The 19,635-nt window shown below is 38.2% G+C and overlaps 3 protein-coding genes across 4 annotated transcripts in view; all 3 read right to left on the reverse strand.

Annotated features, from left to right (window-relative positions):
• The window catches only part of ppp2r5cb (protein phosphatase 2, regulatory subunit B', gamma b), a 29,529-nt gene extending 25,466 nt beyond the window's left edge, over positions 1-4,063 (reverse strand). The window contains exons 1-2 of the mRNA XM_053488905.1: positions 3,899-4,063; positions 3,104-3,163 (exon numbers count right to left, since the gene is read on the reverse strand). Of these exons, the coding sequence (XP_053344880.1) occupies positions 3,104-3,163; positions 3,899-3,934 (96 nt within the window). The 5' untranslated portion in view covers positions 3,935-4,063. The remainder of the gene's footprint in view (positions 1-3,103; positions 3,164-3,898) is intronic.
• A 2,545-nt stretch (positions 4,064-6,608) lies between these two features.
• On the reverse strand, positions 6,609-12,688 carry hsp90aa1.2 (heat shock protein 90, alpha (cytosolic), class A member 1, tandem duplicate 2). 2 transcript variants are annotated; one of them, XM_053489068.1, is made up of 11 exons: positions 12,513-12,688; positions 10,859-11,008; positions 10,338-10,704; positions 9,942-10,075; positions 9,505-9,816; positions 9,213-9,378; positions 8,881-9,071; positions 8,230-8,377; positions 7,840-8,108; positions 7,393-7,726; positions 6,609-7,270 (listed from the first exon to the last, which is right to left on the reverse strand). In XM_053489068.1, the coding sequence occupies exons 2-11, from the start codon at positions 11,006-11,008 to the stop codon at positions 7,161-7,163; spliced, it is 2,181 nt and encodes a 726-aa protein (XP_053345043.1). In that variant the 5' UTR covers positions 12,513-12,688; the 3' UTR covers positions 6,609-7,160. The 2 variants fall into 2 exon arrangements, with proteins under 2 accessions (XP_053345043.1, XP_053345042.1); XM_053489067.1 differs by lacking the exon at positions 12,513-12,688 and adding an exon at positions 12,209-12,294.
• Positions 12,689-12,905: 217 nt separating this feature from the next.
• On the reverse strand, positions 12,906-17,547 carry hsp90aa1.1 (heat shock protein 90, alpha (cytosolic), class A member 1, tandem duplicate 1). Its single transcript, XM_053489070.1, has 11 exons — positions 17,343-17,547; positions 16,203-16,355; positions 15,732-16,098; positions 15,516-15,649; positions 15,116-15,415; positions 14,861-15,026; positions 14,396-14,586; positions 14,154-14,301; positions 13,797-14,065; positions 13,371-13,704; positions 12,906-13,288 (listed from the first exon to the last, which is right to left on the reverse strand). The coding sequence occupies exons 2-11, from the start codon at positions 16,353-16,355 to the stop codon at positions 13,179-13,181; spliced, it is 2,172 nt and encodes a 723-aa protein (XP_053345045.1). The 5' UTR covers positions 17,343-17,547; the 3' UTR covers positions 12,906-13,178.
• Between the last annotated feature and the right edge of the window lie 2,088 nt (positions 17,548-19,635).

The raw sequence follows: 19,635 nt of genomic DNA on the forward strand, positions 1-19,635 counted from the left end.
ATTAATAACAGTGTAAAAAGTAAACAAGTAATAAAGCAAATAAAACAGAAACACCTACATTGATTGAAGTAAAAAAGCAGCTTGAATGAATAACTATATTGTCGAACAACTTCACACAACTGAAGACATTTTAAAAGGTAAAACTATTTAAAAGTGTAAAATAACTCATCTGAGTAGGGTAAACATCTACAAGAATTATTTCAAATAAATTATAGATGACAGTGTACAAGGGTGTCAAAACAAGCCCATAAAGAATTTGCACTGGAATCAAAACTAAAAGCAATCAAACTAAATATTAATATATATTTGATTTAAAAAGGGGACTAAATACATAAAAGTAAAACAAGACTGAATGAGAAGTCAGACAAGTTCCCACCCCAAGCAGCTCATCCTTCTTTACATATCAGCAGCGTAACAGACACACTGAGTAACTTCCTTACTGGGATTTTCGTGAAAATGCACATCACTGATAACTTCACACATTCCCTAAGAACCTTAAAATTACTGAAGCACTACAGCACCTCTATTTCTTAAGGAGCTTGAAGAGGACCAACAGGTGCACACGTGTCCTTACCTGGTTCCACAGAGGCTTCACAGAAAGCATTTTTATGCTCTCTGTATATATGCTGTTGAGGACATCTCTACTGAGCGGTGTAATAAAATACATCAGGAAGGATCCTGCTCACCCCTCCCTGTTCACAGGAAGACATCCATGACAGATCCCAAGTTCCCATTTCATGAGCAGCAACTTCCCACACGACCCCTGACTAGATCCGCCCGAAAGCCACTATGTTTCACTTTAATCTGCCACTGTACCCACTGTACTCAGTCACTTTACATAAAGTATGTTATATTTCAGAATTCATAATTATGTACATAACTTACTTAACGAGTTCATATAGCTAACAGATTACATGATCACATTACTACCGTGCAATAAAGTTTATTGTGTGAGTCAGTGTTTGCTGTGCAGTTTATAATAACAGTTCATTGTACAGCCTTGTCTATTTTGATTGCGTATGTACTCTCAGTCACTGAGTTTTACTTCTCCTCATCTCTGTGGGATAATCTGATTGCGCATGTTGAAGCATTAACTTAAAACATAAATCAAAGAGAAGTTCAAGTCAAAGTGCTTGTCACATAACTACTTGTTCAGTCTCTGGTATGAATGAACTTCACTGGGAGCAGTTGGAAAAGGAAAGAGTGTGTGGGAAGATACACAGCCAAACGTATGCCAGAGAACCATGTTTGTTGCTAATGTAGAGCAGGTCCCGCCAATGATGTGTACGTCATATGCAGCATTTATGTAAATCAAGACCAGAATAAGTCCACGAAACAATCTGAATGATTTTCCATGAAGTAAAGACAACCTATATAACCATGACCATCCCAAAAACTAATTTTTCCCTAGAAATGCTTCCTCACAGATGAAACAAACACCAAAGGCATACTCAGACTTTGCAAAGTTGCCTTGTACCACGCCCAGGAACTATTGTCCCCTTTTTCCCCCACTTCCCTGTAGTCTGCATTTACATCGAACTTAAAGTTCCTGGCCTGAGCGCACACACACACCTTTGTGTTTAATATAAGTGCTCTCGGATAAAACAATGGCACTCTCAATTTTAATCATTGGTGCTATTTTTTTTTTCATTCATTCACTTATCTTCTATACAACTTAATCTATACAACGTTGCAGGGGGCCTGGATCATAGCTGTCAGGAAACTAGTAGGCAAATACACTGAAGGGCACACACACACACTAATTCACAAACTACGGGTAATTTGGGAACACCAATTAGCCTAATCTGCACGTCTTTAGACTGTGGGAGGAAACCAAAATAAAAATCCATCAAGCACCCTTGACCCTGAAGGTGTGAGGCTGCAGTGCTAACCACTAAGCCTCCGTGCTGCCAGTTATTTTTCTTCTGGCTTTCTTGGAGTGATTTTGGGCACAGTGAAACCTCTTGTGTGTTTTAGGGATTTTGTCAATCATGCAACAAAATTTTCAGCAAATCGTTAATTAAAATTATTTTAAATATTTTAATAGGACAGTTGCCTAATCGAAGTTATGGCGTCAGAGTTCTGTGCTGCCTGAAAACATCTCTGAAATCCGAATGATGCCCGAGTTCAGTACAGGGTCTGTCAAACAAATCGGACTTTGGGTAAATCAATCATGTTCAGGTCTTGTGCGAGTACACTCTAAAGGACAGTTATATTTATAAAAAAGTTTTTAAAAAGCCACAAAACACAGAATTTAAAATCAAAAGGAACTTTAAGTGCAGGACCAAAATTCTACAGTAACTATATTTAGTTGCTAACACGGCTTCCGTTTCTGATAAGTGAAATCACTAGCCCTACTTGACGACCAAACCTATTATCGAAATTGCAATGGAGCGTCAGGACAAGGTTTGATGTGATTTTACAAAGCAGATTAAACTACGATGCAGGCCCAGGAATAGCAGGATCAGATGCACTACTGCACACTGAAGCAGCCATAACATTTGGACTAATATTGGGTAGGTCCCAATGACTGAGCCTTGGCCACCCACGACCCTGTCTCCAGTTCACCAGGTTTACCTTCCCTGGGATCACTTTTTGTATGTCCTGACGACTGCATCTTGAGAACATCCCACAAGAGCTACAGTTTTGGAGTTGCTCTGACGCAATTTTCTAGCCATTACAATTTGAACCTTCTCACAATAGCTACAATAGCTATTTTCAATATCGCATTACAATGGCTGCTGGAAGTGAGTGGGATATATTAGGCAGCAAGTGAAGATTTTCTTTTCCTGAAGTTGATGTGTTGGAAGCAATTAAAAAGGGGGGGCAGGCATAAGGATTTAAGTGACTTAAACAAGGGCCAAACTGTATTGGAAAACAACTGAGAACTGGGTCGGAAAACCCAGAAAGCATTTCTTTTAACAACCTTTAGGGCACTAGAAAACACCCTGCAGTTAGTGAGCTGTTTATGAGAGAGAGTGGACATAATTTACGGATTCCCCCTTATATAAGTTTTTTTTTTTTTTTTTCGGATAGTAGTGTACATATGTCGAACAACTTGGGTTTCTATGCATTATTGGATATTAACTACATACTACATTACCTCATGATCTGAATTTTCTTGTCCTGCAGTTTTACTGACTTTTCCAGACTTCGGTGATTCCTGATAAAGAACAAAAACGGAAGAGACAAAAAAAAAAAACAAGTGACGCTTGTATATCCATAATTCAACAATAAATGCTGGTTCATTAAGTGGAGAGTTAACACCAGAGGAGTGTCGTTTTATTTGAATCAGGCTGTTAGCTAGCTAACTTGTAGCCGGCTAGTCAGGAACTTACAACTAACGTTAGGCTTTTGCTGCAAAGCTCGGATTTTCATAATAGTATGAGTAATTTAAAAAAAAAAGGCTTTTAAGTAAATACAAGACTTATCTTGCAAACTAAAAACAGGATAACCTGCTCAACATCCAGAGCTAACTATAGCAGCCAGTTCAAACCAATGTAGCCGTTTTAGCGCAAGCTAACTCGCTAACTACGGAATTAGCTACCCACCCTAATTGGCTTCAGAAACACCGCAAGCAAATCTAAAACGTTTTGGATTTTAATATGTGAAACAAGCTTAAACGTGCTCACTGGCTCATTAAAACAAAGCCGCTTATTATTTTGTATTAGTACGTAAACGGCAGGCTTATTTGAAAGAATCTCCTTAGCGTTGCCTAGCACCGAGCTAGCCAGCATTAGCACAGTAGATCAAATTAAGAACAGGAAGCTCGGCTATTAGTTCACAAGTGCGCGAGCCTTTGTTTTATGCCTAATCTCAGACATCTATTTCTACAAGGAGAGAAAATAACGTGCCTAAGAGCGAACACGAACTTGTGGTGGAGTGTGTATATCATTACCTTGTCCTTTTTTGTTTTGTTCGGCATCGCACTCATATGTCCGACCCAAGCCTCAGACTGAGAGCCCACTCCCCGACTGGCGCTTACACACACACTTTCCCCCTCATATCTCCTCTGATAGGCGGCTCGTGTTCACCTCGGACTGTCACTGTCACTGCGCCGATCTGTCAAACATCTCCACACACCCAGTAACAAATCACACACAACCCATTTCACAATCATCAGACAAGGATTTGGTTCCCTGTGGGTAGAACAAAGTTTTTAATTTCCCTCTTTGATAGTGCTTGTTCATGGTTTAACCTTTTTGCTTAAAGTGGAACTGTACACTTTTCTCTCTATAGTTACTTAGCTCTTTCCAGTTGTCATTCTCAAGACAGATTTAAGGTTAATGCATCTGCTACATCCCACTTAGGTATTTATATTACACAGCATTCGATTACATTACGTTTATTATTTTCTATTACACTGATTCACAGCACCAGGGTCCCAGGTTCAAACCTGAGCTCAGTCTACTGTCTGGGTGGCGTTGGTTCTCTGCATGGGGGTTCCCCTAGGTTCTCAGGTTTTCCCTTCCATCTCCCAAAAGACATAACAGTGTGGGATTAGGTGACCTGAGCCCTAAGTGTGTGTGTGTGGTCCGCTTAGATGGACGGGAGCCTCATTCAGGTTGTGGTCATGCACCATGCCCAATGTTCCTTGGATAAGCTCCAGATCTACCTTGTGATCCGCGCCTTAAAAAAAGTTGTAGGTCCCAGGATAGCTTCGTTGTTTAGGTGTTGGACTGCTGATCGGAAGATCTTCGGTTCAAGCCTCGGCGCTGTCAGGCTGCCACTGTTAGATCATTAAGCTGGATACGATTGGGCATTAAGCTGGCAACCCAACCCCATTAGTAACTTCCACAGAAATTATGGATATATTGTATCTCCAGGGAGGGGAGAGTCCTTCATTCGATGTAACGGATGGAACATAAACATGGTGGCATGTTGGATTTGTGGTTAGCATTGTTACCAGGGTCTGGGTTTGATTTACACCTTGGGTCTGTGTGCATAGAGTTTGCATGTTTTCCCCGTGCTTGGTGGGTTCTCCGTAAAAGATTCAATTTGTCTAGATGTATAGATGAAAAGTTGAATTCACTCTGTAACATAACATCCATTTCTTATTTTCAGTCATACCTGATGACAAAATCGGCGGCATGGTGGCATAGTAGTTAGCACTTTGGCCTCCTACCTCCAGGGTTGAAAGTTCCCTTCTCTGGTCTGTGTGTGTGTGTGTGTGTGTAATTTGCATGGTCTCCCTGTGCTTGGTTAGTTTTATCCCGGTACTCCAGTTTTCTTTCACAGTTGAAAAACATGCAAATTAGATTAATAGGCGCTCCCAAATTGACTGTAGTGTGTTTGTGTGTGTGTGTGCCCTATGATGGACTGGCACCCTGTCCATGATGTACGACGTCCCGTGTCTTAAGTCCTGTAGGATAGGCTCCAGGTTCCCTGCGGCCCTGCACAGGATAAGTGGTATAGAAGATGAATGATCACACATCATCATACCGGCTGGTAGGTTGCATCCCCAGACAAGTGTTTTTATATGCTTTTACCCTAACCCTTACATCAATTCTTGTAATACTGTCAATCTACCATGGTTGGGTTGCTAATGATTTTAGGATTTTAAGGAAACATTGACTACACAACATTTAGTTTTGTAATCAATGAAATTGCAAATGTTATAAGACATACTGTTTATTTTTTTTATTTAATAACAACAACACCCCTTTTGCACAAGGTTGAGGTCCATGACTTTTGTCCATCCATGATTGGCTACAGTGGTACAAATCATAACCATTAGTTCATTCATTTTCTATACCACTTATCCTGTACAGGGGCACCTTTGCCCTATCCCAGGAGACTTAGGGCACAAGGTGGGGGACAGCTTGGACAGGGTGCCAATCAATCGCAGAGCACACACTATGGACGATTTGGGAACACCTATTAGACTATCTTGCATGTCTTTGGACTGGGAGGAAACCAGAATACCCAAAGGAAACATTTTTTAATGTTCAGATGTTAGCCCTTTATTTGGTCACTATTAATAACTATTATTGTTATGATTCATGCTTTATCTTAAGATGAAAGGGGGGAAGTATGTGTTCTGGTGCCATCTGCTGTTTAAAATAAGAACTGAAAAAGCATTTGAGGACCTGACATGAATATTGCCAATCTTTATTTATGGTTTGATGTCATGTACTCACGTGTTAGTGTTAGTTTATATTTATGAAGATTATACATGCATCTCTCAATTATCAAATTTATCTTCTACATACGCAGACTTTGTCATGTAGAATGAACTCTACATAACCCATCTGTTAGACAGCATGTGTCACCCCCCTCCAGTCTTAGCCTCAGATGCTCTGCCCACAGCAACACATCTCACCTCCAGCATGGCTCAAGACCAAATCCCACTCCACCCCATCATCTATTAATGGAAATGGACCATGATTAGACCAGTTATCACAGCAATATAACATGGCATTGCCATATGGAGCTGCGTTCATGTACCTATAATGCAGTTCCTTGCTTAACTATTCCATTAATCAAGGCAGCTGTCTGCAGCATTTTAAATGAAAGACAAAGTCAATCGCTTATTTTAAATCAAATTTATTTGGACTTTTAACAACAAAGTTACAGTGTTAGAGACACTTTATTACACTTTCCAAAAAAAACTGTGGAATGAAAATAAATATAAAAATGCATACAACCTATTACAAATAAAAGCAAACAGGGAAAGAAAACAGAACAGGCGCACCTATAATCAACAATCCTGATAACAGAACAGTCAGGAAGAGGGCAAGAACATCAGGAAAAAAAAATCAGAATCGATCCAAAGTGGGCTTAATCAGCACCCAGGCACCTGGCCAGGTACAGCTGCACAACCAAGTAGCAGTCTCCAACATAACTATTTCAAGTACTTGAGTGTTCCATGTGACCATCATTCACTTATTCTTTATACACTGATCTACATTTTCAGGCACAGGTTGAGTCTAAGAGTTTGCAATTATTACATTTAGACAATCAGTGTCTGGACAACTATGCCCTTATTTTTAGATACAGTCTTACTGATGAATACATGCATCTTTTAACACATGGGAACTCATGCAGTCACATTTCTATTAACTGTCACAAACTATACAACTGCAGCCGCCGTGGTGCAATCTCAAGCCCACCCGTTTAAACCTGTACAATTTATACAGAACTATGAACTGAAAGCAGTTTTAATCAACTTCCTCCATGCGAGATGTGTCATCGTCCCCTTCCAAGGGGGGCATTTCCTCAATCGGAGCAGAGCTGGGCTCTTCGGTTGACAGGTCATCCTCATCAATTCCTAAAACGGAAAGGTCCGGATAATTAAATACACATACATTATATATTCTCATTTTTAAATGAGCTTGGTTGGGTGAGGTTTGCTGGACCAATCTTGTGTATTTGACATGCTGTATTTCTTACCCAAGCCCAGCTTGATCATCCTATAGATGCGGTTTGAATGTGTTTGAGGATCATCAAGAGTGAACCCTGATGAGAGCAGTGCAGTCTCGAATAGCAAGATGACCAGATCCTTTACAGACTTGTCATTCTTGTCAGCCTCTGCTTTTTGCCGCAAGGTTTCAATGATTGGGTGATCTGGGTTGATCTCTAGATGCTTTTTGGCAGCCATGTAGCCCATGGTGGAGTTGTCTCTCAGCGCCTGGGCTTTCATGATCCTCTCCATGTTGGCCGTCCAACCATATGTACTAGTCACAATACAGCAAGGGGAAGCAACCAGACGGTTGGAGACAGTAACCTGGAAGAAGAAAAATTAATTAATCATTAAAAGAGATCTACTAATTCATCAAAAAATGCATCACTGAACTGGTCAAATTATTATTATTATTTTTTTTGCAGTTTTTTTTTTACCTTCTCCACCTTCTTTTCAAGGATGTCCTTCATAATTTTGCACAGATTCTCAAACTGTGCCTTCTTCTCCTCCTGCTTTTTCTTTTCCTCCTCATCCTCAGGCAGTTCCAGCCCTTCCTTGGTAACTGACACCAGGTTTTTGCCCTCAAATTCCTTTAGCTGCTGAACACAGTATTCATCTATGGGTTCAATCATGTAGATCACCTCAAGGCCAGCTTTGCGCAAGCGTTCCACAAAAGCAGAGTTGGCCACCTGTTCTTTGGTCTCACCTGGAAACATTTAACAATGCACTTTAAAACAAAGCTCTAAAACAAAGCTCTAAACATCGTAAACATACATTCCTGATTCAAAACTAAATTATATTTACAGTGTTCCTGTTAAAGTCCTCACCAGTAATGTAGTAGATATGCTTTTGGGTGTCCTTCATGCGGGTGACGTAATCTTTAAGGGACACCATCTCATCCCCTGAGGCCGAGGTGTAGTAGCGCAGCAGCTCAGACAGTTTCTTTCTATTCTGAGAGTCCTCATGAATACCAAGCTGTTGGATAGTGAATACGCAAATATTATTTAAAAATGACAAGCAGTTTTCAGTGTATTAGAAGCCTGCATGAGCGCTAATCAGCTTTGGGCAGGTTTACAGGATCAAACCAGGAAACAGATGGCAATCAGATGACATGCAATGAATGGGGCATATGGTAGCCTTCTTCAATTACAGTTCTAAAGAATATGAGCAGTGTTTTTTCCCCCAATCAGACCTAATGAAAAATTTCCTGTGTTGATTCTCTGAAACTGGTATTTCACAATTAAAAATAACAGTCCTTAAGTCCTTTAACACAGGAGTTTAATACAGGCCAATGTAAGGTTTCGTGCAATTTTTACTACGGGTCTAAATGACTTTAAAGTGGCAACTATTTATTTAATTCAATTTTTATTTATATAGCACAAATGGTGACTGTCACAAAGCAGCTATTTACAACAATTAAATATAGTATCATTTAATGCATGAAAAAGAAACTGAATTGCTTAACTTCAGCAACATACCTTGATATTCTTGGAGAACTGTTCATAATACTTCTTGTAGTTGTCCTTGTCTTCAGAAAGTTCAGTGAAGAGCTCAAGGCACTTCTTTACGAGGTTCTTTCGAATGACTTTAAGGATCTTACTCTGTTGCAGCATTTCTCTGGAGATGTTTAGAGGCAAGTCCTCAGAGTCTACTACACCCTTGATAAAGTCTAAAGAAAATATTAAATAAAAACATTAGAAACATAAAGCAATAAATGCATTAATATCTATAATTCCTACTTTTATATGCTGTATTAGAGGCATTTAACAGAATATGTGTACAATTTTTTAGATATCACCTATTAACTTACTGAGATACTCTGGAATGAGTTCATCACAGTTGTCCATGATGAAGACTCTGCGAACATAGAGCTTAATGTTGTTCTTCTTTTTCTTATTCTCAAAAAGATCAAAAGGAGCTCTGCGAGGTACAAAGAGCAGGGCACGAAACTCCAGCTGCCCTTCAACTGAAAAATGCTACAAGAAGAAGCAGAAGTTAGTGCTGAGATGTGATGAGTAATAAATGTGATAAAAAATGATAAATTAGTAGTTATAATGATCATCACACTTATGCCATGGCACAAAGATGGTTTAAGAACTTACCTTAACAGCAAGGTGATCCTCCCAATCATTTGTGAGGCTCTTGTAAAATTCTCCATACTCTTCATTAGTGATGTCATCAGGGTTGCGGGTCCACAAAGGCTTTGTCTTATTGAGCTCTTCCTGATCAATATACTTCTCCTTGATTTTCTTCTTCTTCTTATCAGTACTTTTGTCATGGTCCTCATCATCTGAACCAACATCTTCAATCTCTGGCTTATCCTCATCTTTCTCTCCTTCCTCTTCATTTTTATCCTTTTCTTTCTCTTCTTCAGCCTCATCATCACTCACCTCCTTGTCCCGTTCTTTCTCCACCTGTACATTACGAAAACAAATCAAGGTTAACCATAAGAAAACTTAATAGATTTACACAACAAAACACAAAAGCTAATATATTAAATATAGGTTAAATATTAATTTTAATTACAATAGCTACTTACATATAACGTGATGGGGTAGCCAATAAACTGAGAGTGCTTCTTTACGATCTCCTTAATACGCCTCTCCTCAATGTATTCTGTCTGATCCTCCTTCAAATGCAAAACTACCTTGGTGCCACGCTTAATTGGTTCAGCTATAAAAACATGAATATTTATTTAATAATTGCACAAATATCTAAGACAGTAATCATATTTATGTAACAGCTTTATCACACTTATGATCTTTTCTTTTTTGTTACAACATAAAATGCTAAACATAGCAATCATTCCTTAAATACTAGAAATAAAAGTTTCTAGTGCATGACAAACACTCAGCAATGCTGTTTTCTGTTTTGTAATAGAAGAAACTTTTAACAGTTAAAACAAATTGTATATATAAAGTGCAGTGTTACTTACAGCTGTCCACCTTCACAGTGAACGAGCCGCCAGCAGATGATTCCCATGCATACTGTTCATCATCGTTGTGTTTGGTGATAACCGTGACTTTCTCAGCTACCAGGTAGGCAGAGTAAAAACCCACGCCAAACTGACCAATCATAGAGATGTCAGCTCCAGCCTGCAGAGCCTCCATGAATGCCTTGGTTCCAGATTTGGCAATGGTCCCCAAGTTGTTGATAAGGTCAGCTTTAGTCATCCCAATGCCAGTGTCAATGATGGTCAGTGTGCGATCCTCTTTGTTGGGAATGATTTCGATCTTCAGGTCTTTTCCAGAATCAAGCTTACTTGGGTCTGTCAGACTCTCATATCGGATTTTGTCCAATGCCTAAATTAAAATAAAAACAACAAGGAAACGTTTATACAAAATTATGTCTAGCGTTTCGTTTTCATTTGGTTTCAAGACGGTAGAGTACATCTTTTTTTTTTTTCATGCAACATTGTATTTCTTATTACATGATGATATCTGGATCATTGCTTACATCGGAGGAGTTGGAGATCAGCTCCCTGAGAAAGATTTCTTTGTTTGAGTAGAATGTGTTGATGATCAGTGACATCAGCTGGGCAATTTCTGCCTGGAATGCAAAGGTCTCTGTGTCCTCCTCCATTGGCTGGTCGTGTGCTTCAGGCATCTGTATGAGACAGGAAGATCACTGAGATGTAATACACCACTAAACTTAAATCCAAGAGTCAATGGACGTGTTTGAGCAACTGTCCAACAGAAAGTAAAACCATACTGTTTTTTTAACGACACAGCTAGTAGTTTACCCAAAAGCTCCACCATACACCTAATGATGATCTGGTAATCAAATGAAAATATATTATTACCTTACAGTAATAGTAAAAGTTGATGACGATGCTGCCTACTGTTACAGATGGCGAGGAAAGCCTGTGACATGCTCACAAGGCTACCTACTGTTACATTCTGTAAAATACCTGTGACAAATGGTTGTGACAAACCACTGGCAACAGAAACCAAATTTCTGCTTTTCATATAGAAGATTTAAGGTAAGACCATTAACATAACATGCTTTATTTTCAATTATGTTCCTAGAAAGCAAAATGCACTATTTGTGCAGAGACAAAATGTTACATGTATATAATTAGGTATACGTGATAAGGGATGTGTTTGTTCTTCAACATAAGACACGAATCCTATTACTGTACATACTCATCAGTTTAACCATTTGGTTCGATGTACTATGGCGAAAGCCTGAACCCAACTGGTTGCTTTTGATTAGCTGAGGAAAGTCAAAAGGTTAAAATAATATCCTAGTTAAGCTGAAGGTATTAGGTTTTCATGTTGTTGGTCTTTCGGCTGCTCCCGACAAGAGGGTCGCCACAGCGGATTATGTGTATAGATTAATTTCCAGAACAATCCACGACCACAGGTCTTGACTGGTGCAGCGGTGCGCACGCGCCCCCTACCGGCTGCCGCGATTAACTACACCCTTCTAGAAAGCTCCACAGTCTCACGCCATGAGCCGCACCGGGCACATCTTTTAATAAGGACTACATTGAACATAAGTAATTCGGCGGTTATTTCACCCGAGCGGACTAATTTAAGTTATACGCCCGGTGAAGCATTAGTTATACTTATCAAGTTAAATTACACAATTTTTAAGTTAGGTGTATTCTGTCAATAGTTAAGTTACTTAGGCAATCGATTTTCGTTATTTTGTAGGTGAACTTGGTTAGTAGTCAGGTTAAAAAACTATTAAAACTAACTTTTACATATGACACATAATAAATATTAACAGACACACGGATCATTGTTTCCCGATTACAAATAGACAGCTTTGTTTTGACACAAAGCTCAAGATGTTGTTTACCTTCACCTTGTTTTCCACCCTAAAGGAAGGGTGTTTCATATCCCCATGGTAAAAATAATTTTTCTCTCAATCTAGCAAATCATCTGTCAGACCGGCTAGCTAACTAGCAAGCTATGAAAACCTCTCCACCCCTTAACACCTCAGGACATTACATTAACGTTAAACTGATTCTATTTTAATAACGTATAAAATGTTTTCTCGAACTCGCGAGCACATTTTTACGCTACGCCCTGGTTATGACATTGATGTGTTAAAGTTAACCGAATTAATAGCATGTATGCCGTAAAAATGCCCAGAGCCTTACCTTGACCGTTAAGGATCTTTTAATGTGGAACGCTGAGGACTTTTATCGCAACTGCTTTCGAAGCCTGTCGGAAAGGACGAGTGTGCACTGAGGAGGAGCAGCGCGCGCGGCTTTATATAGAGCGCTTCCACCGAGTGTTCGAGAAACGGGCCTGCTCGAGAAACATCTCGAATCTTCGCGGCGCACGCTTTGTTGCGCGCTAGGCAGGTCTTACCTGTCAGTGCGTCAGTCATCATCAGAGCTTCTTGAAATCTAAATTGCAGTGGTTTATACATCTTAATTGATGTATAGTTTGGGAATAATAACGATAGGCTAAGTTTGGAAAGTTGAACACTTTAATTTTCCACGAGGAACAACATCACTCTGGACAGCCTTTTCATTGCTTTATAAATAATATTTTATTAAAAATATTAAGTTCCATATTTCTTTTAATAAAAAACTTTTAAACTTAAAAACAGCAGAAATTTCTCATGACTAAATCAAAAAGCCAAAAATAAAAATAAAACACTACATTTCAAAGGAAAAAAGATTAAATAGGCTAGTTACAAACGGATCCTCCATAAAGCCTTTACTTGTTACAAAGCTGACAAAAACTGCCATAAGAATGTATTTCCAGATAAATGCATTAACATTTTATTTTTCTACAGTACATACAAGCTTGAAATCTCAGTCAACTTCCTCCATCCGCGACGTGTCTTCATCACCCTCCAGAACTGGCATGTCTTCCTCACTAGGCTGAATGATATCCTCCACCGCCGAATCATCGTCATCAATGCCTGCGATAGGGTGAAAGATGCGTATTAGAAATTCTACCTATTATGTTACATTTTTAAGCATCAATCAAGTATAATAACACACCTAGACCAAGTTTGATCATCCTGTAGATACGGTTGGCATGTGTCTGTGGGTCCTCCAGGGTGAATCCAGAAGACAGCAAAGCGGTTTCAAACAGCAGTATCACAAGGTCTTTCACAGCTTTGTCATTCTTGTCAGCCTCTGCCTTCTCTCTAAGAGTCTCGATAATCGGGTGCAAAGGGTTGATCTCCAGGTGCTTCTTAGCCGTCATGTAACCCATAGTAGAATTGTCCCTCAAGGCCTGAGACTTCATGATCCTCTCCATGTTGGCTGTCCAGCCGTATGTACTGGTCACAATGCAGCAGGGGGAGGCAACCAGGCGGTTGGACACAACAACCTTATTAGGAGGAATAAGGAAGCATGATTAAAAATGTTGAATAATGATCACTATATTTGAACATCCTTTATAATTACAGTGTTCTGTTTTACCTTTTCAATCTTTTTATCTAAAATATCCTTCATGATCTTGCAAAGGCTTTCAAATTTGGATTTAAGCTCTTCCTGCGTTTTCTTTTCTTCTTCATCCTCAGGCAGCTCCAGACCCTCCTTGGTCACTGACACCAAGGTTTTGCCATCATATTCCTTAAGCTGCTGAACACAGTACTCATCAATGGGCTCAATCATGTAGATCACCTCCAAGCCAGCTTTGCGCAACCGTTCGACAAAGGCTGAGTTGGCCACTTGTTCCTTTGTCTCACCTTTGGAAGTGGGAAAAGATGCTTTAATTAAGTTGTATTTAAGACAGTGTTAATGTGTTATATACCTAAATCACAGTCTGGTACTAACCAGTGATGTAATAGATGTGCTTCTGGTTCTCCTTCATGCGAGAGGCATAGTCCTTGAGAGACACCATCTCATCTGCAGAGTTAGAAGTATAGTAGCGCAAAAGCTCTGAGAGCTTCTTGCGGTTCTGAGAGTCTTCATGAATACCAAGCTAAAAATATGAACAGAACAGAAAAGTTTTCATTTTGTAAATGTAATATATATGGTAATAAAAATACATTTACTTAGAATTAATGTAAATCTACCTTGATATTTTTGGAAAACTGCTCATAGTACTTCTTGTAGTTGTCCTTGTCCTCAGAGATTTCGGTGAAGAGCTCAAGGCACTTCTTGACCAGGTTCTTTCGGATGACTTTAAGAATCTTGCTCTGTTGCAGCATCTCTCTGGAAATGTTTAGGGGCAGATCCTCAGAGTCTACCACACCCTTGATAAAGTCTAAATAGGACATTTTTAAAGATACAAGTTAAAAATGTACAGCAATGTAAAGTGCATATCTATAATTCATAATATCTATAATTCATACTTTTATTGGGTGCCTGGAAAAAAACATTTAATTGTAAGCTTGTACAATTCATTGGATACCCACACCCTTTCCAAAATCAAATTAAATAAAAAGTATGTTATGAAATGGGCCATTCTACCATCTTACTGTATTTTTCTATTAAGATCTAATTGTTACAAAAATCAAGTGATATTTTGGCACACTTACTGAGATACTCAGGTATTAGCTCTTCACAGTTATCCATAATAAAGACTCTGCGCACATAGAGCTTGATGTTGTTTCTTTTCTTCTTATTCTCAAAGAGGTCAAAAGCTGCTCTTCTTGGGACAAACAGCAGAGCACGGAACTCCAGTTGGCCCTCTACTGAGAAGTGCTATGTACATATTTATATATAAAAATCTGTCAAATATATTAAGCATATACATTTTTTTTTATTTTTTTTATTTATTAATATTAACTAACCTTGACTGCAAGGTGATCTTCCCAGTCATTAGTAAGGCTCTTGTAGAACTCTCCATATTCCTCATTGGTGATGTCATCAGGATTACGGGTCCAGATAGGTTTGGTCTTGTTTAGCTCCTGAGCATCAGTGTACTTTTCCTTGATCTTTTTCTTCCTTTTGTTTTTGCCATCCTTGCTGTCCTCATCCTCATCAGCTCCTACATCCTCAATATTTGGTTTATCCTTGTCATCACCAGCTGGAACTTCCTCCTCCTGCTCTCCTTCTTCTAGATCAACTTCTTTTTCTCTCTGTTTCTCAATCTACGGTAAGATGATTAGAAAAATCAATATTAAATCCCTGTTAAATTTAAAGAGGGGGAAAGAAATAAAGAGAATTATAGTATACTTATAGTATACTTACAAACAGAGTGATTGGGTAGCCGATGAACTGAGAGTGCTTCTTCACAACCTCCTTAATACGTTTCTCCTCTGTATATTCTGACTGGTCCTCTTTCAGATGAAGAATCACCTTTGTGCCACGACCCAGTGGTGCGCCTGTAAATAAAAAAAAAGTTAAAATAAGTGGCCATTTTAGATAGATATATACATAGATAGATAATTTGTAAAGAAATCTTACCATTATCAGGCCTCACTGTAAAGGAGCCCCCTGCGGCTGATTCCCAGATATACTGCTCATCATCGTTGTGTTTGGTAATAACAGTGACTTTCTCAGCTACCAGGTAGGCAGAGTAGAAACCCACGCCAAACTGACCAATCATAGAGATGTCAGCTCCCGCCTGCAGAGCCTCCATGAATGCCTTGGTTCCAGATTTGGCAATGGTTCCTAAGTTATTGATGAGATCAGCTTTAGTCATGCCAATGCCAGTGTCGATGATGGTCAGTGTGCGATCCTTCTGGTCGGGAATGATGTCAATCTTCAAATCCTTGCAGGAATCAAGTTTGCTTGGATCTGTTAAACTTTCATATCTGATCTTGTCCAAGGCCTGCAAACATGACATAAACCAAAATTATTATAAATTTAGAAAACCATGTGTTTCATTTACTAACCTTTTTGTCCTCCTTAAATTTAATATGAGTATTAACTTACATCAGAAGAGTTAGAGATAAGTTCTCTGAGGAATATTTCCTTGTTAGAATAGAAAGTGTTGATGATCAGAGACATCAGCTGAGCAATTTCTGCCTGAAAGGCAAAAGTCTCCACTTCCTCTTCCATCATGGGTTGTGCAGCTTTCTCAGGCATCTATGTTAATATATGGAAAATATAATAAAAAGAATATAAAAATATATCAATTATTTATGTAATTTAGGTATTATTTTACAGTATTTTTAAGTCTGAAATATACATTTACCTTATTTTAATTACTCTTTTCTAAAGATAATGCTATAATTTTAATATATGCGTAAGAATAACACATTTATAATATCAAAAGGCATAGACACTAATGAAAAATCTGTAAATAATCTTATAAATAATAATATTGTTATGATTTTCTTTTTCTTTTTTATATTCTTTTATTTAAAAATGACTGCTATTTTAATCTTAAATTATTTCCTAGTGATTCTAAAAGGGTGAAAGGAAAGAGGCTAATAAGATGTAAGGCAGCTGCTGTAATAATTCCTTTAGAAATGTGACACCAACTGACATGTTACACCTGTGAATAGGGGAGAAATGTTCAAAGTTTCTTTATATGGATATAAAAATTATTAATTATGTGAATTACCACTTCTGTTGAGTTATTACTTGGGGCTGCAATTCAATCCATCTATTCTGGCTTATACACATTTTATAGTTGGTGGACTTTCAACTACTGGCTGCAGCTGCCAGGCAGCCATATTGCCATATGGCCTGTGCCATGTGCTTGCTGCCTGACCTTTCTCATTTCATAATTAAAGTTAGAAACCTTGCATCAATATTGCATTCAAAATACAGAAAGCATTGAAAGAATACCAAATATATTATAGCTTTTTAGCAAAGATTTATTGTATCAATAATATTTGATCTTGTTTAATCTTAAAAATTACATTAGACAGGTCAATTTAAAGTACTGACAATACATTATTTATACAATTATATGCAAAAGAATTTGTTCCTAACAAATGTATCAGTGTTTTAAATTATTAATTTTCTGAAATGATTTAATTTTCATTCCCATTGTCACCCATACTGTAACTTTTAGTGTAACTTTAAAATCCCAGTATAGGTCTTCAGTTAGTTTTAGCATCTTACCTTTTCGAAGGTCTTCTTTGTGAACAGATATATAAATCTTCTTGTGTATGGAGTTATACTCCGCTCGTGGTGAATCGTCTAGTGTCTTGTCAGTTGCGTGCTCTCTCTTGAGTGCTATCTACGGATCTGTAGGCCTGGTGCAGTCTTTTTATACTTTTAGGACACGTTTCTTGAAACTTCCATCCCGAAAGTTCCAGAAGGAATACCCCTACGGTGGATAGGGAAGGCACAAATGGGTTTAGGGCGGTCTCTGCCCATACACCATGTGTCCATTTAGGGTCAAGCAGATACAGGAGGTGTCTGTCAGTCATATCAAGCACCTTCCTGACAGTCAGTGGCACATGGGCCTGTCAGTGTCACAGCTGTGGGTAGAGTTTGCTTCGCAGAAGTAGTTTGCCCACAATATTAGCTAAATGTTATTAATCTTGATTTAGTTGTCACAATAAAGAATTCTGATGTTTTCACAAGGCTTGCCCTAAATTTATAAGAGAATTATCTTATGCATTGACCAGCAAAATATTTTTCGGGTAACAATGATCATTCAGTATGGTAGACAAGAAAAGTGCTGGAGCTTTGATGGAAATGAATAAATAAATACTGTAATAATATTATTAATATCATTGTTGGATGAAAGTAGTATCATTCATTAATTTATTGATTCATTCATTTTCTTTACTGAAGCCTAGAGCCTACATTCACACACTACGGTCAATTTGGAAACACCATTTAACCCACTCTGCATGTCTTTGGACTGTTGAAGAAAACCAGATTACCCAGAGACAGGAAAACCAAGCATAAGGACATGCAAACTCCATGCACACAGATCTAAAGTGGAAAAGGAAGTACCAGTAAAATAAAAAGAAAGCAATTTGATTTACGTTTCATTCCCATGGTCACTCATGTTGTGACATCAGTGGTAAACTTGTAGCTTACTGCTGACATTTGAAAAGCCTAGACCAAAGATGTTCAGTTCAAAGCGATCACTGTCTAATGTAAAGGTTTGACCCACTCTTTTTAGTTTGGAGCTCCTTGGACCAGTCAAATATAGGATATTAAATTGGGATGAAGAAGTTTTGTGGTCATTTAGTAATATGACAAGCTTAGTTTATGTGTGAGAATGACTACAGCAAAAGATGAGTACAGCAAAGGGCATTGGTGGCTCTGTAGGTTTCGTGCCTACCATACCGTGGCAACCTCTTGATGGGAGCAGCTGAAAGAGTGTAACAACAATAAATACAATCATAAGTGAATAAACTTATAATTGAAGTAATTGCTATTTATGATTAATTAATTTATCTGAGTCACACATCAAATAAAAAGAACCACATCACACGTTTATTTTGCTTATTATTGCTTATATATACCTGTAGTTGTTTGCCTCTATTTATTAATTTTTTGACATTGTATACAAATAAAATAAACAAAAGATAGCTAATATCTAATTATTTATAAAACATTAAGGGTTTTCTGTTTTGTGACACAAATATACAGTGTAATGTCATGTAATGTAACATTGTAAACACACCCCGGTGTGTTTTTATTCTTTCCGGTTCCAGAACAGTCCTGATCAGTGAATCAGTTTCTTCACGCATGCGCAGAACGACTTCTTTAATGGCAGAGGACGCCTTGGTCATGTTTTATTACGCAAACTAGATACCTGCGTTTCCAGAAGTTTTTAACTCTCTCTAAAGCTCAAACAGAGTTAGAAATCTCAATGCGGAACGCTGAGGACCTGAGGGGTCCGTGCTATCAGCTGGCACACACAGACTGTACAACGGATTTGCACAGAATGTAGTCTAATAGTTGCTTAATTATTTTTGCCTATGAGCGGTGACTGTTTTTTTTTTCTTTTTTACCTCAAAACATTTCAACTACTGCAAAAATCACTGCGCCTATTGCACATAAAAATATATACAATGGGTATGTACATTTTGCAGGCAAAATCAAGGATTAAACGTACACCACAGAAAACGCGAGAAAAAACGGTAGTCACTGAGAGAAAGTGCGCATGCGCGACCCAGCAGGCACATGGCCACCGGATGAGGATTTAAACCGAAGTAAAAACAAAATATTTCTAGATGGAGTCTTACGTTTTTTTTTTGATCCAATACAAAAACACAATTGAACATATTTGTTTTATTAAATATTTTAAACAGATGTGCACAATCGAGTATCTACAAATTATTTTATCGAGCCACCCCTTATTTATTAATATCATATTTTATTAAATTATACAGATTAAATTAAAGACATGGGAACAAAAGACATGAACAAAAAATGACAGCCAAAACTT

The sequence above is a fragment of the Clarias gariepinus genome, chromosome 27 (genome assembly GCF_024256425.1).
Source record: "Clarias gariepinus isolate MV-2021 ecotype Netherlands chromosome 27, CGAR_prim_01v2, whole genome shotgun sequence".
Taxonomy (NCBI): Eukaryota; Metazoa; Chordata; class Actinopteri; order Siluriformes; family Clariidae; genus Clarias; species Clarias gariepinus.